The sequence below is a fragment of the Sus scrofa genome, chromosome 13 (assembly GCF_000003025.6).
Source record: "Sus scrofa isolate TJ Tabasco breed Duroc chromosome 13, Sscrofa11.1, whole genome shotgun sequence".
NCBI classification, from domain to species: domain Eukaryota; kingdom Metazoa; phylum Chordata; class Mammalia; order Artiodactyla; family Suidae; genus Sus; species Sus scrofa.
In genome coordinates this window covers 34779770-34802897 of record NC_010455.5, presented here as the reverse complement: position 1 = coordinate 34802897, position 23128 = coordinate 34779770, and the positions used below count along the sequence as shown (strand labels likewise).

At 38.6% G+C, this 23128-nt stretch overlaps 1 protein-coding gene across 25 annotated transcripts in view; it reads left to right on the top strand.

Moving 5' to 3' along the window:
* The window catches only part of PBRM1 (polybromo 1), a 131400-nt gene that overhangs the window by 18220 nt on the left and 90052 nt on the right, over nucleotides 1–23128 (top strand). For 21 of the 25 annotated variants that reach the window (XM_021068908.1, XM_021068907.1, XM_021068906.1 and 18 more), the window contains 7 exons: nucleotides 344–491; nucleotides 2761–2904; nucleotides 11519–11635; nucleotides 16298–16366; nucleotides 17376–17474; nucleotides 18019–18104; nucleotides 22137–22232. In XM_021068908.1, coding sequence (XP_020924567.1) covers nucleotides 344–491; nucleotides 2761–2904; nucleotides 11519–11635; nucleotides 16298–16366; nucleotides 17376–17474; nucleotides 18019–18104; nucleotides 22137–22232 — 759 coding nt within the window. The remainder of the gene's footprint in view (nucleotides 1–343; nucleotides 492–2760; nucleotides 2905–11518; nucleotides 11636–16297; nucleotides 16367–17375; nucleotides 17475–18018; nucleotides 18105–22136; nucleotides 22233–23128) is intronic. The other 4 variants (XM_021068909.1, XM_021068905.1, XM_021068904.1 and 1 more) reach the window with 1 other exon arrangement.

Below are 23128 nucleotides of genomic sequence, written 5' to 3'. Positions count from 1 at the left end.
GAGCCACAGGGAACTCCTCAGCCGCTATTAAACACCATGGAAGGTAAGTCATTTTCATTTGCAGAAGATCCACTGACAGGCTGGTGCCCCAAATCTTAAATATTTAGCATATAAAAGACTTTCAAGATCTCAATTTAGGTTTTTATATCTCTAATAGGTGTTATTAGTGATAACATGCATGCATATGCATCTTGCTTTTGTTAGTTTCAGTTCTAATAATTGGAATTAGTGTACTATGTTCTGTTGTTTGGAGTGTTGTACATTACGACACGTATTTTTGAGTCATACCTTTTTATAGACTTTTGATTAATACCCTTTTTAAAAAAACATTTAATTATGACAGAAATCAACCAGACTATTATGAAGTGGTTTCTCAACCCATTGACTTGATGAAAATCCAACAGAAACTAAAAATGGAAGAGTACGATGATGTTAATTTGCTGACTGCTGACTTCCAGCTGCTTTTTAACAATGCAAAGGCCTATTATAAGGTAAGAATGCTCAAATTTAGAAGGTATCCAATTTGATAATGGTGTGGCTTTTTAAATATTTATCAGTCTGGTAGGTAAGTTGTGGTTTGTGGTTTGGTAGTTTGAGTTCGCATTTCTCTTGTGAGTAAAGAAACTGAAGATCATTATAATTATGAACCATTCTCATTTCTTGTGTCTGCTCATATCTTTTGCTTGTCTCTCCTGGGTTCTTTGTCCTTTTCATATTTATTTTTAGAAAATTTTTTGTTCTAGATACTGGTCCTTTTTTGGTTGTGTGCATTGCAAATATTTTCTACCATGTGGCTATTTTACACTCTTTTTATGATGTCTTGTGATGAACATAAGTTTTTTAAATTTCAAATTAGACAGATTTATCAGTCTTTAACTTTGTGGTTTATCCTTCTTCGTGTCTTGTTGCTGAAATCTCTCCTGCCCAAAGATTGTAATGAAATTATTTTCCTGTTCTAAAACTCTAATAGGAGTTCCATTGTGGCTCAATGGTAAGGAATCCAACTAGTATCCATGAGGACTCAGGTTTGGCCTTGCTTAGTGGGTTAAGGATCTGGCATTGCCATGATCTGTGGTGTGGGTCACAGACACGGCTTGGATCTGGTATTGCTGTGGCTGTGGCCAGTAGCTGTAGCTCCAGTTTAACCCCTAGCCTGGAAACTTCCATATGCTGCGGTTGCAACCCTAAAAAGCAAAAAAAAAAAAAAAAAAAGAAAAGAAAAGAACTGAATAGTTTTGTTTTTATTTTTATTTTTTTATGGCTGTACCTGCGGCATATGGAAGTTCCTGGGCTAGGGGTTTAGTTGCAGCTTGCAGGAACTTGGGATCCTTAACCCACTGAGCAAGGCCAGAGATCAAACCCATAACTTCAGAGACACTATGTCAAGTTCTTAACCTGCTGAACCATAATGGGAACTCTGTTTAATCATTTTGTCTTTCATGTTTAAGCCCTTAAGGCAGCTGGGATTGATTGTTGTGTCTTCTATGAGGTATGGATCTATTTTTTTTCCACAGAAAAGAAGTGCCTTAAAATGGCCATTCACTTTTCATTTGTCCATGGTGTTACTGCTGGCATTGTTTCTGTGTGCTCATGGGTCTCTCTTTTTTTAAATTTTGTCCTTTTTTTTTAAGGGGCACAACCACAGCATATGGAGGTTCCCAGGCTAGGGGTTGAATCAGAGCTGTAGCTGCTGGCCTACGCCGGGGCCATAGCAACACCAGATCCAAGCTACCTCTGCAAGCTACACCACAGCTCATAGCAATGCCAGATCCTCAACCCACTGACTGATGCCAGGGATTGAATCTCAGCCACAGTTATGACCTATGGCAATGCTCTATCCTTAACCTGCCACTCCAGGCCAGGGATTGAACCCATGCAGCCATTCAGACAATACCAGATCTTTAACCTCCTGCACCACAGCAGGAACTTATATAGTAGCTTTCTTTATTATTAGTAATGTCTGTGTCTTGAAATTTGTTTTATCTGATATTAATGCATGTAAAGTAATATCAGCTTTATATTTGTGTGCACCTAGTCTATTTTTCATTGTTTTACTTCCAACCTTTTCATGTATTTTTAATGCTAATGTATCTCCTGTAAACCATATATACATGAATTTCTATTCATCCAGGTGATCACCTTTACCTTTTAATTGGGACATTTCATCTCTTTACAGTTTTAGTAATTACCATTATATTTGGGTGTGTTCCTGTCATTTGAATTTCTACTTCTGTTTATTGCGCTTTGTGATTTTGTTTATTATCTTGCTTAATTCTCTGCCTTTTGTTTTTCTTTTTCCTTTTTTTTCTTGGTTTTATTTTGTTTTTAATTTCCTCTATAATTTGGAGGTTCTGAGATCCATTCATAATCTATTCTTATCCAAGAAGTTTTAATATTTATAATTAACTTATCAAAGTCAGAAGTTAATTGCTGTCTTAAACCTTTTTATAAACAATGCAAAACTTTAGAATAATCTAACTCTGATCTATCTTTTTATTTATGCTACTGATGTTTTGTGTTTTAATACTATTGTGACAAGTTTTAACCATAAAATAATGTTATGGTTTTATATTGTCAGTCAATGGAAATTCTGAGGCCCATGTTTCTTTTACTCATAATGATTTTTAAATTGGTAATGTAATTTTCAAAGTTATGTTTTAGAATACCAGTCTGCTGGCACAGGATGCTTTAAAAGTAGAAATTGATTTACAGTAGAATACTAAAGTGATACTTCTTTCTCTTCTTTTTGCTAACATAAAGCCGGATTCTCCTGAATATAAAGCTGCTTGCAAACTCTGGGATTTGTACCTTCGAACAAGAAATGAGTTTGTTCAGAAAGGAGAAGCAGAGGATGAAGATGATGATGAAGATGGGCAAGACAATCAAGGCACAGTGACCGAAGGAGTAAGTGTGCCACCAGAATGGTAATAGAAGGCTGTTGGGAGGCGAACAAGGCCCCTGCCTGTGATTTTTCTTGGCCACTGTGGGCAGCTGGGCTTCCTCTGCAGTTGTATTGGTAATGGTGAAGGTAAAGGGACCTGCAGCCAGAGAGCCCCACTCCAATTGCAAGGGATCTTAGGACATCTTGGACAACATGTGCCGTACATGTTTGGTTGCTTTCATGAATTTTTCTTACGCTAATGTGTATTTCCTGCTGAGTTTTAAAGAGAATCTTCATGTCATCAAGGACTGGTCTTGTATTGCTAGATTTACGTATTATGTGAGGGTGGGCTATTCTGGGTCTTCCAAACAAACTATAAAATATTTTGCTCTAGTTCTGTGAAAAATGCCGTTGGTAATTTGATAAGGATTGCATTGAATCTGTAGATTTCCTTGGGTATTGTAGTCATTTTGACAATACTGATTCTTCCAATCCAAAAGCATGGTATATCTTTCCATCTCTTTGTGTCATCTTTGATTTCTTTCATCAGCATCTTTTAATTTTCAGAGTAAAAGTCTTTTATCTCTTTATTAGATTTATTCGTGATTATTTTATTCTTTATGATGCAATGATAAATGGGATTGTTCCCTAGTTTCTCTTTCTGATCTTTTATTGTCAGTATATAGAAATGTAGTTGAGGAGTTCCCATCATGGCACAGTGGTTAACGAATCCGACTAGGAACCATGAGGTTTCGGGTTCGATCCCTGGCCTTGCTCAGTGGGTTGAGGATCCGGCGTTGCCGTGAGCTGTGGTGCAGGTTACAGACACGGCTCGGATCCTGTGTTGCTGTGGCTCTGGCGTAGGCCAGTGACTACAGCTCTGATTCGACCCCTAGCCAGGAAACCTCCATATGCCGCAGGAAGCAGCCCTCAAAAAGGCAAAAAGACCAAAAAAAAAAAAAAAAAAAAAGAAATGTAGTTGATTTCTGTGTATTAATTTTGTATCCTGCGACTTTGCCGAATTCATTGATGAGCTCTAACAGTTTCCTAGTAGTGTCTTTAGGATTTGCTAGGTATGGTATCATGTCATTTGCAAACAGTGATAATTTTACTTTTTCCTTTCCAATTTGGATCCTTTTATTTCTTTTTCTTTTCAGATTGCCATGGCTAGGACTTCCAAAACTATGTTGAATAGTAGTGGTTAGAATGGACATCCTTGTCTTGTTTCTGATCTTAGTGGGAATTCTTTCAGCTTTTCACCATTGAGAATGATGTTAGCTATGGGATTGTCCTATATAGCCTTTTTATGTTGAGGTAGGTTCCCTCTATGCCCACTTGTTGGAGGTGTTTTTTTTTTTTTTTTTTAATCAGAAATGGGTGTTGGGTTTTGTCAAAAACTTTTTCTGCATCTATTGAGAGGATCATAGGGTTTTTATTCTTCAGTTTGTTAATATGTGTATCACATTGATTTGCAGATACTGAAAATTCCTTGCATCCCTGGGATAAATCCCACTTGAACATGGTGTACAATCCTTTTAATGCATTGATAGATTTGGTTTGCTAGTATTTTGTTGAGGATTTTTGCATCTATGTTCATCAGTGATACTGGTCTGTAATTTTCTTGTTTTGTGTTACCTTTGTCTGCTTTTGTTATCAGAGTGATGGTGGTCTCATAGAATGAGTTTGGGAGTGTTCCTTCCTCTGCAATTTTTTCGAATAGTTTCAGAAGACTGGGTGTTAACTCTTCTCTAAATTTTTGATAAAACACATCTGTGAAGCCATCTGGTCATGGAGTTTTGTTTGTTGAAAATTTTCTGTTGTTGTCTTTTTTTTTAGGGCCACACCTGCGGCATATGGAAGTTACCAGGCTAGGGATCGAATTGAAGCTGTAGCTGCCGGCCTTCACTCAGCCACAACAATGCGGGATCCAAGCCATGTCTATGACCTACACTGCAGCTCACAGCAAGGCCAGATCCCTAACCCACTGAGTGAGGTCAGGAATCAAATCCACAACCTCACAGATACTAGTCAGGTTCATTAACCACTGAGCCACAATGGGAACTCCTCTTGGAAGTTTTTTAATCACAGTTTCAATTTCAGAACTTGTGATTGGTCCGTTCATCTTTTCCGCTGCATCTTGGTTTAGTCTTGGAAGATTGTATTTTTCTTGGAATTTGTCCATTTCTTCTGGGTTGTCTGTTTTATTGGCATATAGTGGCTTGTATTTCTATGATGTCCATTGTAATTTCTCCTTTTTTGTTTCTAATTTTATTGATTTGAGTCCTCTCTTTTTTTTTTTTTTTTTGATGAGTGTGGCTAAGGGTTTATCAATTTTGTTCATCTTTTCAACGAGCCAGCTTTTAGTCTCATTGATCTTTTCCATGGTTTTCTTCATTTCTATTTCATTAATTTTTGCTCTGATCTTTATGATTTCTTTCCTTCTGCTAACTTTGGGTTTGTCTGTTTATCTTTCTCTAGTTGCTTTAGGTGTAAAGTTAGGTTGTTTATTTGAGATTTTTCTGGTTTCCTAAGGTAGGCTTGTATTGCTATAAACTTCCCTCTTAGACCCGCTTTTGCTGCACTCCATAGGTCTTGGATTGTTGTGTCTTTGTTGTCATTTGCTTCTAGGTATTTTTTAATTTCCTCTTTTTTTTTTCTTTTTTTTCTTTTTTTCCATTTCTTGGCCCTCTCCCACGGCATATGGAGGTTCCCAGGCTAGGGGTTGAATTGGAGCTGTAGCCACCAGCCTATGCCAGAGCCAGAGCAACTTGGGATCCAAGCCACGTCTGCGACCTACACCTACACCACAGCTCATGGCAACGCCATACTGTTAACCCACTGAGCAAAGGCCAAGGCTCGAACCCGCAACTTCATGGTTCCTAGTCAAATATGTTAACCACTGAGCCACGACGAGAACTCCTATTTTTCTCTTTGATTTATTAAGTGATCCATTGGTTGTTTAGTAGCATGCTATTTAGTCTCCACATGTTACTGTTTTTGCAATTTTTTTTCTTAGTGATTTCCAGTTGTGTAGCCTTGTAGTCAGAAAAGATACCTGATGTGATTTCAGTTTTCTTAAATTTACTGAGGCTTGATTTGCGGCCCAATATGTGATCAATTGTAGAGAATGCTCTTTGTGCACTTAAGAATGTGTATTCTGCTGCTATTGGATGGAATGTTCTATAAATATCTGTCAAGTCCATTTGGTGTAATGCATCATTTAAGGCCTATGTTTCCTTGTTGATTTTCTCTCTGGATGATCTGTCCATTGCTGTGAGTGGGGTGTTAAAGTACCCCCCTCTTACCGTGTTATCATCAGTTTCTCCATTTGAGGTCGTTAGCAGTTGCCTTATATATTGAGGTGATCCTATGTTGGGTGCTACTCCAGATTTCTGTTTGCATGGAATACTTTCTTCCATCCTCTCATTTTCAATTTGTGTGTGTCCCTAGAGCTGAAGTGGGTCTCTTGAAGACAACATATATATGGGTCTTGTTTTTGTATCCGTTCAGCCAGTCTGTGTCTTTTGGTTGGGGCATTTAGTCCATTTATATTTAAGATAATTATTGACATGTATGTTCTTATTGCCATTTTATTAACTGTTTTGGATTTGGATTTGTTGTTTCTTTTTTCTTCCCTTCTTGTTCTCTCCTCTTGTGGTTTGATGACTATCTTTAGTGTTGTGTTTGGATTGCTTTGTGTGTGTGTGTGTCTATCTATTGTAGATTTTTGGTTTGCAATTACCATGAAGTTTTGATATAGGAGCCTCTATATATATATGAGATTATTGTTGGTCTCTTAATTGCAAATGCATCTCCATTATCCTCCATTTGTACCCTCCTTTTCTCATGATTTCTGATTTTGGTAACATATTTGTGTGTGGATGATCTCCTACCTTTACTATATTTGTGTGTGGATGATCTTTGGTCTTTTTTGCCATTTCTTTCTTTTTTTTTTTTTTTTTTTTTTTTGTCTTTTTGCTATTTTTTGGGCCTTTCCCGTGGCATGTGGAGGTTCCCAGGCTAGGGGTCGAATCGGAGCTGTAGCCACCGGCCTATGCCAGAGCCACAGCAACTCGGGATCCGAGCCGCGTCTGCAACCTACACCACAGCTCACGGCAACGCCGGATCGTTAACCCACTGAGCAAGGGCAGGGACCAAACCCGCAACCTCATGGTTCCTACTCAGATTCGTTAACCACTGTGCCACAACGGGAACTCCTGCCATTTCTTTTTTTCTTTTTTGCCTTTACTGGTGAGCCTTCTCATTTGTAATATTTTTGGTTTCTAGTTGTGGCCTTTTTTTTTTTTTTCCACCTAGGAGAAGTTCCGTTAGTATTTGTTGTAAAGCTGGTTTGGTGGTGCTGAATTCTCTTAGATTTTGCTTGTCTGTAAAGCTTTTGATTTTTCCTTGCTGGGTAGAGTAATCTTGATTGGAGTGTTTTTTCCTTTCATCAATTTAAGTATATCATGCCACTCCCTTCTGGCCTTCAGGGTTTCTGCTGAAAAGTCAGCCATTAATCTTATCAGGGTTCCCTTGTATGTTATTTGTTTCTTTTCCATAGCTGCTTTCATTATTTTCTCTTTGTCTTTAACTTTGGTCACATTGATTAACATGTGTCTTGGGGTGTTCCTCCTTGGGTTTATTTTATATGGTACTCGTTGTGCTTCCTAGATTTGAGTGAGTGATTATTTTCCCATGTTAGGGAAGTTTTCAGCTATCATCTCTTCAAATATTTTCTGTGGTCCTTTCTCTCTCTCTTCTCTTAGAACCCTTATAATATAGATGTTGGTGCATTTAACATTGTCCAAGAGTTCTCTTAGACTGTGTTCTTTTCTTTTTTTATTTTTTAGGGCCACAGGTGTGGCATATGGAAATTCCCAGGCCAGGGGTTGAATCAGCACTACAGCTGCTGGCCTACAACACAACCACCATGACGTGGGAATCCAAGCCACATCTGCGACCTGCAGTACAGCTCATGGCAGTGCTGGATCCTTAACCCACTGAGTGAGGCCAGGAATCAAACCTGCATCCTTATGGATACTAGTCAGATTTGTTTCAGCTAAGCCACGACAGGAACTCCCTCTACTTGCTTAATCTTTAAATCTTGTATTTCTTTGTTCAGTGTTTCTTGTAATTTATCAATCTTGGCCTCCAGTTTATTACCAGGGTCTTGAATCATCTTCATTGTCATTAGTCTAAAGTCTTTTTCATGGAGGTTGGTAATCTCTAGATCACTTAGCTGTTTTACTGAGGTTTTTTGCTTGTTTCTTTATCTGAGTCGTAATTCTCTACCTTTTCATTTTGTATAGGTTTTTGGCATGGTCTCCTTTTTGCAGACAATAGGGTTGTAGCCTCATGTTTCTGATGTCTGTCCCTCTTGTGGCTGAAGTTGGTACGGGGCCTTACTGCAGGCTTTCTGATGGTAAGGACTGGTGCCTGCCTGCTCATAGGTGGAGCTGATTCTTATCCCTCTGGTTGGTGGGGCTCTGTCTCTGGGTGTAATTAGAGGCGGCTGTGTGCCTGGGGGGTCTTTTGAGATCCTGTTTGTTGATGGGTGGTGCTGTGTTCCCACCTGGTTTGTTGTTTGGCCTGGAGCTTCTCAGCCCTGATGGGTGGGGCCAGATTTTCCCAAAAGGGCACCTCTAGAGGAGTTCAAGCTGATGATTATTCCCAAGACCTTTTCCTCAAATGTCCTTCCCCCACAATGAACCACCATCACCCCCCATTTTCCCAGGAGATCCTCCAAGAATGCAGACAAGTCTGTCCCAGATTCCTATGGAGTCTCTGCTTTGCCCTGGGACCTGGTGGACAAGAAAGCCTGTATGTGCCTTTTAAGAGTGGCATTTCCATTTCTTCTAGTCCCATGGAGCAGCTGTGCACAAGTCCCACTGGCCCTCAACTCCAAATGCTCTGGGAGTGCCTCCTCCCATTGTCAGACATCCAGGTGTAGGGACTTGACATGGGGCTCAAAACTCTTACTCCCGTGGTTGAGCCTTTGCAATATAGTTACTTTCCAGGCTGTGGGTCACCCATCTCGTGGGTATGGGTTTGCTTATATCAGGTAATCACCCCTCTTGCCATCTTGATGTGATTTCCTCTTTGTCTTCTAGAGTACGATACCTTTTTTGATAGTTTCTAGTCTGTTTTTTTGAAGGTTGTTTAGCAGTTGGTTGTAATTTTGTTGCTTTCATGACAGAAGGTGAGTTCCAGTCCTTCTGCTCTGCCATCTTAAGCCCATCTAAATCAACTATACTTTTAATTAAAAAAAAAAAGAGGTAAAAGAGCAGTAAAGGGAATTTCATCTCTCTTCTGCAGCTAAATGGTAAGATACCAAAAGCAGAGTGTTCCCCTTTCTTCCCTAAGTTACCTAGACAAGCCTTGTGCTGAAACTCCCAACACCGAAAGGAGCAGTGGTGGATGAATTTCAAAAAAATGGTATTTCTTGGATTCTCAAAATCTAGTTTCTAGGCATCATGTCAATTTCTTTTAGGAATTAAATGATTGGAATTAAGTAGAAGGCAGTTAACTAGGGGTTCCCTAGAATTTCACTATCTGACATTCCTAAAGGAGTAACAGCTTAAGCCAGGCTTTCTTGGGTAGAACGTTACCTACAGAGGGGTCAGCCTTATTATAGGCCTCCAGGGTTCTACTCAAAAAATGAAAATGACTGCATTTAGGACTTGCCTGTGTTTCTTTTGGTAGGAAATTGGGAGAATCTTGCCCATTCATAATTAAACCTCCTAAGCTTCTTTCTAACCCTAAGTTATTTGTGAAGGAACAAGGAATTTTCAAACTTCTCATTTTAAAATTAAGAATAGGAGTTCCTATTGTGGCTCAGAGGGTTAAAAATCCAACAGTCTCCGAGACAATGTAGGTTCAATCCCTGGCCTTGCTCACTGGGTTAAGGATCCAGTATTGCTGCAAGCTGCAGCCTGATGCAGCTCAGATCAGGTGTGTCTGTGGCTATGGTGTAGGCTTGCAACACCCATTTAACCCCTAGCCCAAGAAACTTCCACATACCACAGGTATGACCATAAAAAGGAAGAAAAAAAAGCTATTTCCTTGGACACCACAAAAAAGGAAAATCACAGGCCATTATAACTGGCATTTTCCCAATTGTGGAAATAAGTTATATGAATGCATTCACACATCCTGCTCACTTTGTCATCTGCAGCATGTTTCTCAAATAGGTGGTTGGATTGGGAGGAGAGGAATCTTGGCTATGGTATATAACTCTCCTCTGTGAAGCTAATTCTGTGGTGCTGTTATAAGTAGTAAGTACATGACTTAAATGTGGATGTTTTAGTTTGCTTTCATTAGTCCTATGTTGGTTCTCTAAGATTATGTGGTTGAAGAGTCTCAGCTATTCACATGCCTTATATGTTAAATATTTACTTTTTGTCTGTTATTTGCTGGGCACTGTGCAGTTAGGCCCAAGAGATGTGAGTGCCCTGTCTGTGGAGTTAATACTGCACTTCAAAATTGAAACTGTACTAAAAAGACTTTTTGTTGGATTAGGACAAAAATACTAGTGCTTTTATGATTTAAACCAGAATTAACCATTAATCTTTACCTTATATGTACAAAACACGTTTTGGACTTGAAGTACCACTTAATATAAACCTTGACTGAGATATCCCATTTCTGACTGTAGAAACTGCTTCACACTTAGACTCTCCCTGGTCAAGTACTCTTTGGGGCATATACTTTCCCACATTGAAACCATGACTAAAGTAGGAGTAAGCCAGCCAATCTGAAGAGCAAAGGTAATGTTCATCAACTGGCTTATCTCTGTTCAGTTTTGCTGTAACTTTAATTCTGTTGTTTGATCTGGCAGAGCACCACATGGTTACAAGTATATAGTTCCAGGGAGTTCCTGTGATAAGTGGCAACAAACCCAACTAGTACCCATGAGGATGCACGTTCAATCCCTGACCTCGCTCTTTGGGTTAAGGATCCGGTGTTGCTGTGAGCAGGGTCACAGACGTGGCTCCAATTTTGTGTGGCTGTGGCATAGGCCAGCAGCTGTAGCTCCAGTTTGGCCCCTAGCCTGGGAACTTCCATATGCCGCAAGTGCATCCCTAAAAAGCAAAAAAAAAAAAGTATATAGTTCCAAAACTACGTAGTTGTTCTATCAGAATACCAAGATTTTAGTAGATATGCACAGCAGTTATAGAAATGGCCAGATATCATGGGACATGTTTTCTTTGTCTCAGTTACTCAGACCATTAAAAGGTACACATTCCAATCATTTCACATGGATGGCACTTGAACTTCACTGTTACGGTGTTTACTGTGGAATAGAGTTCAGTAAAAGGACCTGATTCAAATGATTTAGTTACTGAAATGTTATAAGGAACCTCATAAGTTTCATATATGCTATTCTGGTTTTTTCTTTATTGTTTTATTTTTGTTCTCACATAAGCATTTCTGAGAGTATAACCCCCATGCCCAGCATCACAGCATTTCTGTGGTATTCTTGAAACTTGTACTTAAAATAAATACCGTTTAGAAGTTGCTCTTTTGAATTAGATTTAAAATTTTAGAAGCTAATTAGTATCAGCATTTATTTTTGGATTTCTCTCACAAAATAGTTACTTCTCCCCTCTCTCATTCCTCACAACCCCCACCTCCCAGTCTTCTCCAGGTTACTTGAAGGAGATCCTGGAGCAGCTTCTTGAAGCCATAGTTGTAGCCACAAATCCATCAGGACGTCTCATTAGTGAACTTTTTCAGAAACTGCCTTCTAAAGTGGTAAGTGATGCAGTTAAAAACATATCGATTAAAGTGTTTGATTTTTCTTTTTAAGTACTTCAAAAATTTTATTAGTTCTTTGTAAATAAAGTAAGGTTAATAAGGCATTAGAGGTAGCCAGGACATCTTCCTCATTGCCTCAACATCAAGCATATAAAATATGTTCTATCATTTTACTTTAGAAAGTTGTAGACTTTTTTTTAAATGGTGTTTTTTGCTTTTTTGATTGGTAATTCTTTTTGTTTGTTTTTGTTTTTATCATAAAAGATTCAATAACATAAGATTTACCTTTTAACCATTTTAAGTATATAGTTAGTAGCATTAAATACATTCATATTATTGTGCAACTGTCGCCACCAGAACTTTATTCATTTTCCTACCCATTAAACAGTAACTCCTTGCTTTTTCCTCCTGCCAGTCCATGGAAACTGCAGTCTGCATTTCTCTCTATGAATTTGACTGCTCTAAGTACCTCGTATGAGAGGAATCCTACAGTATTTGTTGTCTGGCTTACTTCACTTAGCATAATGTATTCATGGTTCATCCATGTTGTAGCTCCTCTTTTAAGACTGAATCCATTGTATGTATATACCACATGTTGCTATCCCACATTTTGTTTATCCCTTCATTTGTTGATGGACATTTGTGTTGTTTCGAAGATTGGTAATTCTTAACTGGTAAAATAAGCACCTAAATTAAACCTTTTATTTGCGAAAGAGAGGAAACAGAATCTCTTTGCTCAGGAGACAAAGTGAGAGGAAGATAAATGAGTTCTTCCTCAACTTAGTTCTCTTTGATCTGGTGATGGAGAAGAGAGAAATCTTAGAATTACTCTTCTACTACAAAGAGGAACTTTTTTCTAGACGGCTGAAACCCTTTAAAAGTGCTAGGGCCCCTTCACACTCAAGAAGCAATTAACATAACTAAAGGTCCCCTTTAACCTGTGGAACTACGAAAATTTCCATGGCCTCAGCATTCTTACATTTCTAGACAAGGATAAACTTTCAGAAGTACTCTACTCTAGCGCTTAACTCCACTGTGATCATTTTCTTTTGTATCTATCCCTTAAGGACAAGGACTGTGACGTATTTTCTTTTGTGTCCCTGCTGTGTCATTGGAACCCAGCTTGTCAGGTTTATAAGAAGTGCTTGGGGTTTTTTTTGTTTGTTTTTAATGGTCACACCCATCGCATATGGAGTTCCTGGGCCAGAGAGTGAATCTAAACTGCAGCTTTGACAACACCAGATGCTTTACCCCACTGCACCAGGACAGGGAGTAAACCTGTGCCTCAGCAGTAACCTGAGCTGCTACAATTGGATTCTTAACCCACTGCGCCACAGTGGGAACTCCAAGAAATATTTATTTAATAATAAGTGGCATGTAGCTTTCCCCATCAGTCATTCAGTAAGACTAGTTATTTACAACATGATTAGTTGTAGGACAGTTATGATATTAGAAATACAGTGTATGTGACCACTACTGTCCTAAGTGTGGATCTGATTAGAAAAATACAATAATTACATGGGTCATATGTTTAAAATTTTAAGCAAGGAGGAGTTCCCACTGTGGCAGTGGGATTGGCAGCATCTCTGCAGTGCCAGGATACAGGTTCAATCCTCAGCACAGCAGGTTAAAGGATCTGGTGTTGCTGCAGCTACAGCGTAAGTCACAACTGCAGCTCAGGTCTAATCCCTGGCCCAGAGCTCCATATGCTACAGAGTGGCCAAAAAAGAAAGTTTAAGAGAAAAACGGTAAGATTCTTCAGAAATGGAGTTCCTGTCGTGGCTCAGTGGTTAACGAATCCAGCTAGGAACCATGAGGTTGCGAGTTCGATCCCTGGCCTTGCTCAGTGGGTTAAAGATCTGGCGTTGCTGTGAGCTGTGGTATAGGTCGCAGACGCAGCTCGGATCTGGCGTGGCTGTGGCTGTGGCATAGGCCGGCAGCTACAGCTCCGATTAGACCCTTAGCCTGGGAACCTCCATATGCTGCGAGTGTGTCCCTAGAAAAGACAAAAAGACACACAAGAAAAAATTTTTCCTCAAAAATGAAACATAGAATTACCATACGAGAGAGTTTTCTGCTCAGTGGAAACAAATCTAGCTAGTACCCATGCAGATTCAGGTTCGATCCCTGGCTTTGCTCAGTGAGTCAGAGATCCAACATTGCCATGAGCTGCGGTGTAGGTTGCGGTCGAGGCTCAGATTCTGAGTTGTTGTGGCTGTGGCATACACCGGCACCTGTAGCTCCGATTTGGCCCCCTAGCCTGGGAAAAAAGAATTACCGTATGATCCAGCAATTCTGCTTTGGGTGTATACCCAAAAGAAGTGAAAGCAAGGTCTTAAAGAAATATTTGTACTACTATGTTCATAGCAGTATTATTCATAATAGCTGAAAATTGAAAGCAACCGAAGTGTCCCTTTTCATGTAAATGGATAAATAAAATGTGGTATGTACACTAAATGGAGTATTACTCAGTTTTTAAAAAGAATGAAATTCTGACCCATACTGTAATATGAATAAACCCTAAGGGAGCTCCCCTGGTGGCACAGCAAGTTAAGGATCTGGTGGTGTTACTGCTGTGGTGTGGGTTCCATCCCTGTTCCCATGCAGGGAATGCAGGGACTTCTGCCTGCTGCAGGTGTGGCCAAAAAAAAAAAAAAAAAAAAAAAAAAAATTGCCCTGAACACACTATGCTAAATGAAATAAGCAAGGCACAAAAGAACAAATATCATATGATTCCTCTTTTAGGAGGTACTTAAGAGTAGTCAGATTCACAGAGAAAGTCAAATTGTGGTTTCAGGGGATAGCAGGAAGGGAAGGTAGAGAGTTATTTAATTGGCATTGAATTTTAGTTTGGGAAGATGAAGAGTTTTGGAGATGGTCAATGCTGGTGGTTGGAGATAATGTGAGTGTATTTAATGCCCCTGAACTGTATACTTAAAATGGTTAAATGGTAAATTTTGTGTATATTTTACCACAGTAAGGAAATAAGAAAAGAGCACAGTCTACTCAGGATTTATTCCTACTCTGCATGAGATAATTACGGGTCAAGCTACCAAGGGTGATTTGGAGAAGTAAAACTTTACTCCCATGTTCCCATATTCTGGGAGAGTTTTAAGGGATACCAAGCAGCAGGAGGTGATTAGAGAAAGCTAGGTTCCAATTGGTCCCTTGGGGTGTGACAGTATCAAAGACAAGGACTGAGACCTGGAAAGGACAGCTCTTTTTTTTTTTTTTTTTTTTTTTCCCCAGGGCCACATCTGCATTTGGAAGTTCCCAGGCTAGGGGTCAAATGGGAACTACACCTGCTGGCCTGTACCATAGCAACAGCGACAGCAGATCTGAGCTCTATTTGCAGCCTACACCACAGCTCATGGCAACCTCGGTTCCTTAACCCACTGAGCAAGGCCAGGAGTTGAACCTGCACCTTTATGGATACTAGTTGGGTTTGTAACTGCTGAGCCACGATGGGAACTCTGGGAGGGCAGTTTTTACCTTTCCTTTATAAATCTTTCCCAAGTGAGATTGTCTAAGTGGGAAACGTAGTTTGAGAGTACATAGGACAAAAGCTTAAATAATGCTCTACCCTAGCCTAGATGGACCTGCTGTAACTTGTTTTCTGACCTGTTTCTCAAAAGTAAAATTGTTACAGAAAAGGGGCAGGAAATGGGTTTGATCTAAGCAGGGAAAGGAATAGGGTTAAGAAAACAGGGAGGGACAAGCCCAGGGAATCAGATGAGGTAAAGCATCTCTGAGATCATCCCTTCAGTCTAGTAATTGAGTGACAGTAGTGCCTCTTGTTGTTACTATTGTTTTTATTTTTTGGGTCTCCAAGGATTTGAATAGGTAGGAAAAGCCTGGAGAGCATAGTCGGCCTCCCCCTGACACTTCTCCTTGCTAAAGAGACCAACTTTTAGGTTTTGGTCTTCTTTGATTATTTTCTCCAAGGAACAAAACCTGTAGGAAAGACTCAGGGCAGTGAATGCACTACAGGCTTTATGAAGTGCTTCAAGGATATTCTTCTAACATGTTGATTTTTTTTTTTCTTGTGTTAAGTTAGTATTTGATAAGGTATCAGAAATTGTTTATAATTTTGCTATTTCTTTACCATAGTTTCATTGAAAATGTGGCTTATTTTGAAAGAATTATTTTGACCAAAATAAGTAGAAGCATTAAGGTAAACATAAAGCTAAAAATTCTGAACAGTCCAACTTCTTAAAAATCCTTAGTATTTTATATGAAATAGGATATAATTATGTCATTTAGATTGATAAAAGAGCCTGTAATAAGCCCTTCAAAAATGTTCTTCTACTTCATTTCCAGGAATAAATGTCTTGGGACTTTAAATTTAAAATTGTGTGATCTATGAACTTATAAATTTTTAAAACATTAAATTGTGATATATTAGTTATATATATAGTGATAATTACCAAATACTAACTTTAAAATCCTGTAACATGTTATTGGATATCTCATGAAGCTTGTAAAAGTCAAATGCTTTCTTCTTCGAATATAACAAACAGTATGCTGTACAGTTGTGTCTTTAGCCTTGCATCTCACAGAACTGCTAATTGATTAAGCAACTGATTGTCAGTATACTTCCTTGTTTTCTCATTAGCTGGATATTTTCACTTACTAGCGTGCCTGGGTTTTGTCTTCTAGCAATATCCTGACTATTATGCAATAATTAAGGAGCCTATAGATCTCAAGACCATTGCCCAGAGGATACAGGTATGAATGTGACCATATGTAAATAGATGTGGTTTAAGACAGATTGGCCTGTGGTTTTCTGTAGGAGCTTTTAGTGACCAGGGAAGCAGCTAAGGGGTTATTAGCAATATAATGTAATCAAATTAGAGATATTGCTAAGTATAGTTTGGAGGAGGTAGCATAATGCTGCTTTTGTGCTTTTTCTGTAGGAGGGAAAGTGAAATTTCATTGGCATAGTAAGTCTTGATCTTAGGACAGAAATGAAAGAGCATGGTCATGGATATTTCTGAGTGTCAAAGATACATTGGCAGTAAAAGCTTTGTTTTGTATATTTTTCTCCTTCCAAATTGTTTTAGGATATCTCTGAGTAAGTTACCTATGACAGACATTAAGAGTGTGAGTAAGGTCAGTGAAAATAAAGACTTTGTTTTCTTCAGGTGCCTCCTTCTTTGTCTCTTCAGCAGTAATAGCAGCAACTAACAATCACCTCAAATTGCTAGGTGTTTGCTAATATGTATTAGTTAATTAACTTTTACAACACCTCTGTGAGGTAGATACTGTTATTATTCCTGTTTCACAGATAAGAAAACTGAAACACAGATGGTAAGTCACTTGCCTGAGCCATCAACTAATGAGAAGAATTAGGGTTTGAATGCAGATGGTTTGGCTCCAAAGACTGTGCTTATTATGAATCAGTATTCATGAAGCACTTAGAACAATGTGATTGGCACAGGGTAAACCCTATATGTTTGCTGAGTAGAACAACTTTTATCTTAATTTGATTTTTTTTTTTAAGTTTTAAGTTGCTTTTATGACAATAATATAGGTCTGGTATTGTAACCTACTTCAAAAGCATTTCTGTAAATGGACAGTAGTAGTAATTTATAAAAAAAGGTGAGTTTATATATTGTTCACGTGTACTTTCCAATAACGTATTAACATATAGCAGTTTAAAATTATATGGAGTTCTTTTTTGTTAAAGGTCATACTGATGATAAGAGGAATTGTTATATTTTGTTGTTTACTATAGAATGGAAGCTACAAGAGTATTCATGCAATGGCCAAAGATATAGATCTCCTAGCAAAAAACGCCAAAACTTATAATGAGCCTGGTTCTCAAGTATTTAAGGTTAGTTTTGTTCTTTTCATTGATAAGAGTTGAGACCTTTATTTATATATATATATGTAAAATGACTTTATTGAGATAAAATTTACATATCATACCTTTTACTCAAAGTGTATAGTTTAATGGCTTTTATATATTCACAGAATTGTACAGCCATCACCACAGTGAATTAGCAGTCATTCTCCATTTCTTCCCGACCTCCCCAACCCTAGGCATCCACCAGCCTACTTTCTGTCTCTGTGAATTTGCTTATTTCAGCATTTCGTTTAAATGGGATCATATAATTTTTGGTCCTTTGTGACTGGTAGCTGCCAGCCTACACCACATCCAGAGCAATGCCAGATCTGAGCTTCGTCTGTGACCTGCATCACAGCTCACAACAACACTGGATCCTTATCCCACTGAGTGAGGCCAGGGATTGAACCCACATCCTCATGGGTGCCAGTTGGGTTTGTTACCACTGAGCCATGACGGGAACTCCTGGGGGCATTTTAACTGTCCATTTTTTCTTTACTTTTTGTAATCTGAGTAATTTTAATCTTAACAGGATGCAAATTCTATCAAAAAAATATTTTATATGAAAAAGGCAGAAATTGAACATCATGAAATAACTAAGTCAAGCCTTCGAATGAGGTAAGTTGTATAAATGTCTAAAATCTTTAAGACTTTATTATTTGCCAAATTTTCTAGCTAGTGAAATCAGTATAGTAGAAAGCAAGATATATGTTGCATTTCAAGATTATATTTACAGTTGGTAATATGATTCTGAAGAGAGTAGGGTTAACTCTTACCCAGTCCCTTCATTGTAGCTGAAGGGCTCTATTAAAAAAAAAAAAAAAAAAAAAAAAAAAAAAAAATTTAGGACTTAACACCACTTTATACTTTTGTTGCTTTATATAAATGCCTATATGTATTTGTGTATCATATTTACATGTATATTCATATATAATATATATAATAAATATATGTATAGGCATACCTTGGAGATTCTGGGCTTCCATTTCCAGACTACTACAATAAAGCAAATATCATTAAAGTGAATCATGTGAAATTTTTGGTTTCCCGGTGCATTTAAAACTTATGTTCATACTATACTGTAGTTAAATGTGCAATAGCATAGGTCTAAAGAAACAATGTATATACCTTAATTTAAAAATACTCTGTTGGGGGAGTTCCTGTCATGGCTCAGAGGTTAATGAACCCAACTAGCATCCATGAGGATGCAAGTTCAATCCTTGGCCTCGCTCAGTGGGTTAAGGATCCGTCATTGCCATGAGCTGTAGTGTAGGTCGTAGATGCAGTTTGGATCCCATATTGCTGTCGCTGTGGTATAGGCTGTCACTACAGCTCCAATTAGAACCCCTAGCCTGGTAACCTCCATATGCCATAGGTGGAGACCTAAAATGACAAAAAAATTAAAAATTAAAAAAAAAAAAAAATACTCTGCTGGAGTTCCCGCTGTGATGCAACAGGATGTTGGTGTGTCTGGAGCACTGGGATGCAGGTTCAATCTCTGGCCTCGCACAGTGGGTTAAGGATCTGGCATTGCCACAACCTCTGATCCCTGGCCCAGGAACTCCATGTGCTGTTGGGCAGCCAAAAACAGAAACAAAACAGAACAAAAATACTTTGTTACTTAAAAGTGCTAACCATCATCTTCAAGTTGTCATCTTTTTGCTGGTAGAGGGTCTTGCCTTGATGTTGATAGCTGTTGACTGATCAGGGTTGTGGTTGCTGAATCTTGGGGTGACTGTGCTAGTTTCTTAAAATAAGACAACAGTGAAGTTTGCTGCATCAGTTCACTCTTCTTTTCACTAATGATTTATCTGTAACATTTGATGCTGTTTGATAGCATTTTACTCAAAGGAGAACTTTCAAAATTGGAGTTAATCCTCTCAAATCCTGATGCTGCTTTATCAACTAAGTTTATATAATATTCTAAATCCTCTGTTGTTGTTTCAACAGTCTTCATAACATCTTCACCAGTATTTGGAATCTACTTTCTTTGCTTGTCCATATGAAGCAACTCTTCAAATGTTGAAGTTTTATCATGAGATTACAGCAGTTCAGACACATCTTCAGCCTCCACTTTTAGTTCTCATACTGTTTCTACCACATCTACAATTATTTCATCCATCGAAGTCTAAAACCTCTGAACGTTACCCATAAGGGTTAAAAATTCACCTCTTTTAAACTCCTGTTAAGGTTGATATTATGTCTTCTTCCCCTGAGTCACAAATGTTCTTAATGGCATTTAGAATGATGAATCCTTTCCAGAGAGTTTTTAATTGTATTTTCCCAAATACATCAGAGAAATCACTATCTGTGGCAACTATAGCCTTATGAAATGTATTTCTTAATAAAAGACTTATAAGTGTAAATTACTTCTCGAGGAGTTCCCATAGTGGCTCAGCGGGTTAAGAACCCCATGCTGTCTCTGTGAAGATGTGGGTTTGATCCCTGGCCTCACTCAGTGGGTTAAGGATCAGGTGTTGCCACAAGCTATGGTGTATGTCACAGATGGGACTAAGATAAAATAACTTACTCCTTGGTCCATAGGCTGCAGAATTGATGTTGTGTCAGCAGGTATGAAAATAACATTAATCTTATACATTTCTGTTGGAGCTGTTGGGTGACCAGGTGCGTTTTCGATGAGCATTACTGTTTTGAGAGAAATCTTTTTTCCTGAGCAGTAGGTCTCAGAAAATGTAGATTTCATCAGCAGGCTTAAAATATTCAGTAAACCACATTGTAAACAGATTTGATGTCATCTAGGCTTTGTTGTTCCATTTATTGAGTACACACAGGATAGACTTAGCATAATTCATAAGGGTCCTAGGGGTTTTTTCGAATAGTAAATGAGTGTTGGCTTCAACTTAGTCACCAGCTGCATTTGCCCTTAACAAGAGAGTCAGCCTTTATCCTTTGAAGCTTTTAAACTAGACATTGACTTCTCTCTAGTTATGAAAGTCTTGGATGACATCTTCTAAGGTAAGTCTATTTCGTCTGCATTGAAAATCTGTCATCTAGTATAGTACATTTATTAATTATTTTAGCTAAATCTTCTGGATGACTTACTGCAGCTTCTATATTAGTGCTTGCTGCTTCACCTTGCACTTTTATATTTTAGAGATTACTTCTTTCCGTAAACCTCATGAACCAACCTCTGCTAGCTTCAGCTTTCCTTCTGCAGCTTCCTCACCTCTCTTAGCCTTCATGAAGTTGAAGAGAGGACCTTGGTCTGGGTTAGGCTTTGTCTTAAGGGAATGTTGTGGTTGGTTTGACCTTCTATTGAGACCACTAACTTTCTCCATGACAGCAATAAGGCTGTTTTATTTCCTTATCATTCGTGTGTTCACTGGAGTAGCACTTTTCATTTCCTTCAAGAACTTTTCCTTTGCATTCATAACATGGCTAACTGGCACAAGAGGCCAAGTTTGCAGCCTGTCTCTGCTTTCAACATGCCTTCTTCACTGAGCTTAATCATTGGTAGCTTTTGATTGAAAGTGAGAGATGTGCAACCCTTCCTTTCCCTTGAATGATTAGAGGCCATTGTAGGGTTATTAATTGGCCTAATTTCAGTATTGTTGTGTCTCAAAAAATAGGCCTGAGGAAAGGGAGAAAGACATGGGAATGGCTGGTCATTGGAGCAGTCAGGACATGCAGCATTAAGTTTGCCATCTTATATGGAGTTTATGGCACCTCAGAACAGTAGTAACATCACAGGTGACTGATCACAGATCACTACAACAAATATAATAATAATGAAAAATTTGAAATATTTAGAGAATTGCAAAAGTGTGATACAGAGACACAAAGTGAGCAAATGTTGTTGAAAAAATGACACCAATAGACATGCTTGATGCAGGGTTGCCACAAACCTTGAATTTGTATCTGCAAAGTGCAGTAAGGCAGAGTGCAATAAAACGAGGTATGCCTATAGTATTATAGTATTTGTATATAATATATGCAAATATATTTACATTTGCAGTAAGAATATTTAGCCAGGTGTCAGGAGATGTCTCATTCTAGTTTGCTTTATGCTAGGACTGTGACTTTGAACAAGTCTTACTTCTGGGATTCCATTTCCTTGTACCTGAAATGGAAAGATTGGCTACTTTTTTTTTTTTTTTTGTCTTTTTAGGGCCACACCCGAGGTATGTGGGCATATGGAAATTTCCAGGCCAGGGGTCACATCGCAACTGTAGCTGCTGGCCTATGCCATAGCCACAGCAATGCAAGATCCAGGCCAAGTCTGTGACCTACACCACAGCTCATGGCAACACCGGATCCTTTAACCCACTGAGCAAGGCCAGGGATCAAACAGGTGTCCTCATGGATACTAGTCGAGTTCATTACCACAGAGCCACAACCGGAATTCCTTGAGTGGCTCTTTTTAGAGCTCTCTTCTGACCCTGACATTTGATATGTTACCACATTCTCTGGTAGCTGCAGTGACCATAAATTGTCTGGGATCATTCCTAATGTACTCTTTTCCAGCATCACAGATTTTGGAGCAAAGCCTGCTACACAGTAGAGGGTCAAAAGTAAATATTTAAGTGTTTCTATTTAGAAGAGAAGAAAATGGTTATTTCCTTTTTGTTTACTCAACATTCTGATTTCACCTGTCAGTTTTCTGAGTTTTTTAACCTTCTCTCCGGATAGGACTTCATCAAATTTGGTTGCAGCCAGGCTAACAGGTCCTTCGCACAGTAAAGGCAGCCTTGGTGAAGAGAGAAATCCCACTAGCAAGTATTACCGGTGAGAGAGAGTGTATTCAGTTTGAGAAAATAAGGATACTATTGTTTTGTTTTCCTTTTTTTTCTTTTTTTCTCTTTACTTACTTTTTGGCCGTGCCATGTGGTGGCTTGATGAGAAATCTCAGTTCTCAGACCAGGGATCGAACAGCAGTGAAAGTTTCTCGAGTCCTAACCACTAAACTATCAGGAAACTCCCATGCTAGTGTTTTCTTAATGGTTGTCTTGAAGTAGTATTTTTGGAAGTAATTGGATTATTATTATTTATTTCTTTTTTGCTTTTTAGGGCCACATCCATGGCATACGGAGGTTCCCAGGCTAGGAGTCAGATTGGACCTACAGCCTCAGGCCTACACCTGAGCCGTGTCTGCGACCTACACCATAGCTCATGGCAACACCAGAACCTTACCCACCGAACAAGACCAGGGATTGAGCCCAAATCCTCATGGATACCAGTCGGACGTGTTTCTGCTGAGCCACGACAGGAACTCCATGTAGTTGGATTATTATGAGAAATTTTTGTCAGATGCTTATTTTAAAGGTATAGTAGGCCTGACCTCATCTCTGAGAAAAATGCTCAAGCAGAAGTTGTTTTGTCAGGTAGTATTTAATGTTAACAGTAAAATGTGTGATGAAATAAAAGATTTTGTGTTCATAGTAGAATTTGTTTTCACTGTAAAATATGAGCATCTTTAGAATTCACCAGCAATTATGAATCTTTATTTTTCATAAAATAAGGGTAGTGCTGCATTTAAGTAAAAAACAAATTGCATGTTAACCTGCTCTACACTTTCTATCCCTCCTCCTTCTTTTCTCAGAGAAAGAAATTTCATCTTGGTTAAGATTGATCATGGGGAACATGAAAAGTAAAATTACAAAGATAAATTGAGGAGGCAGTTG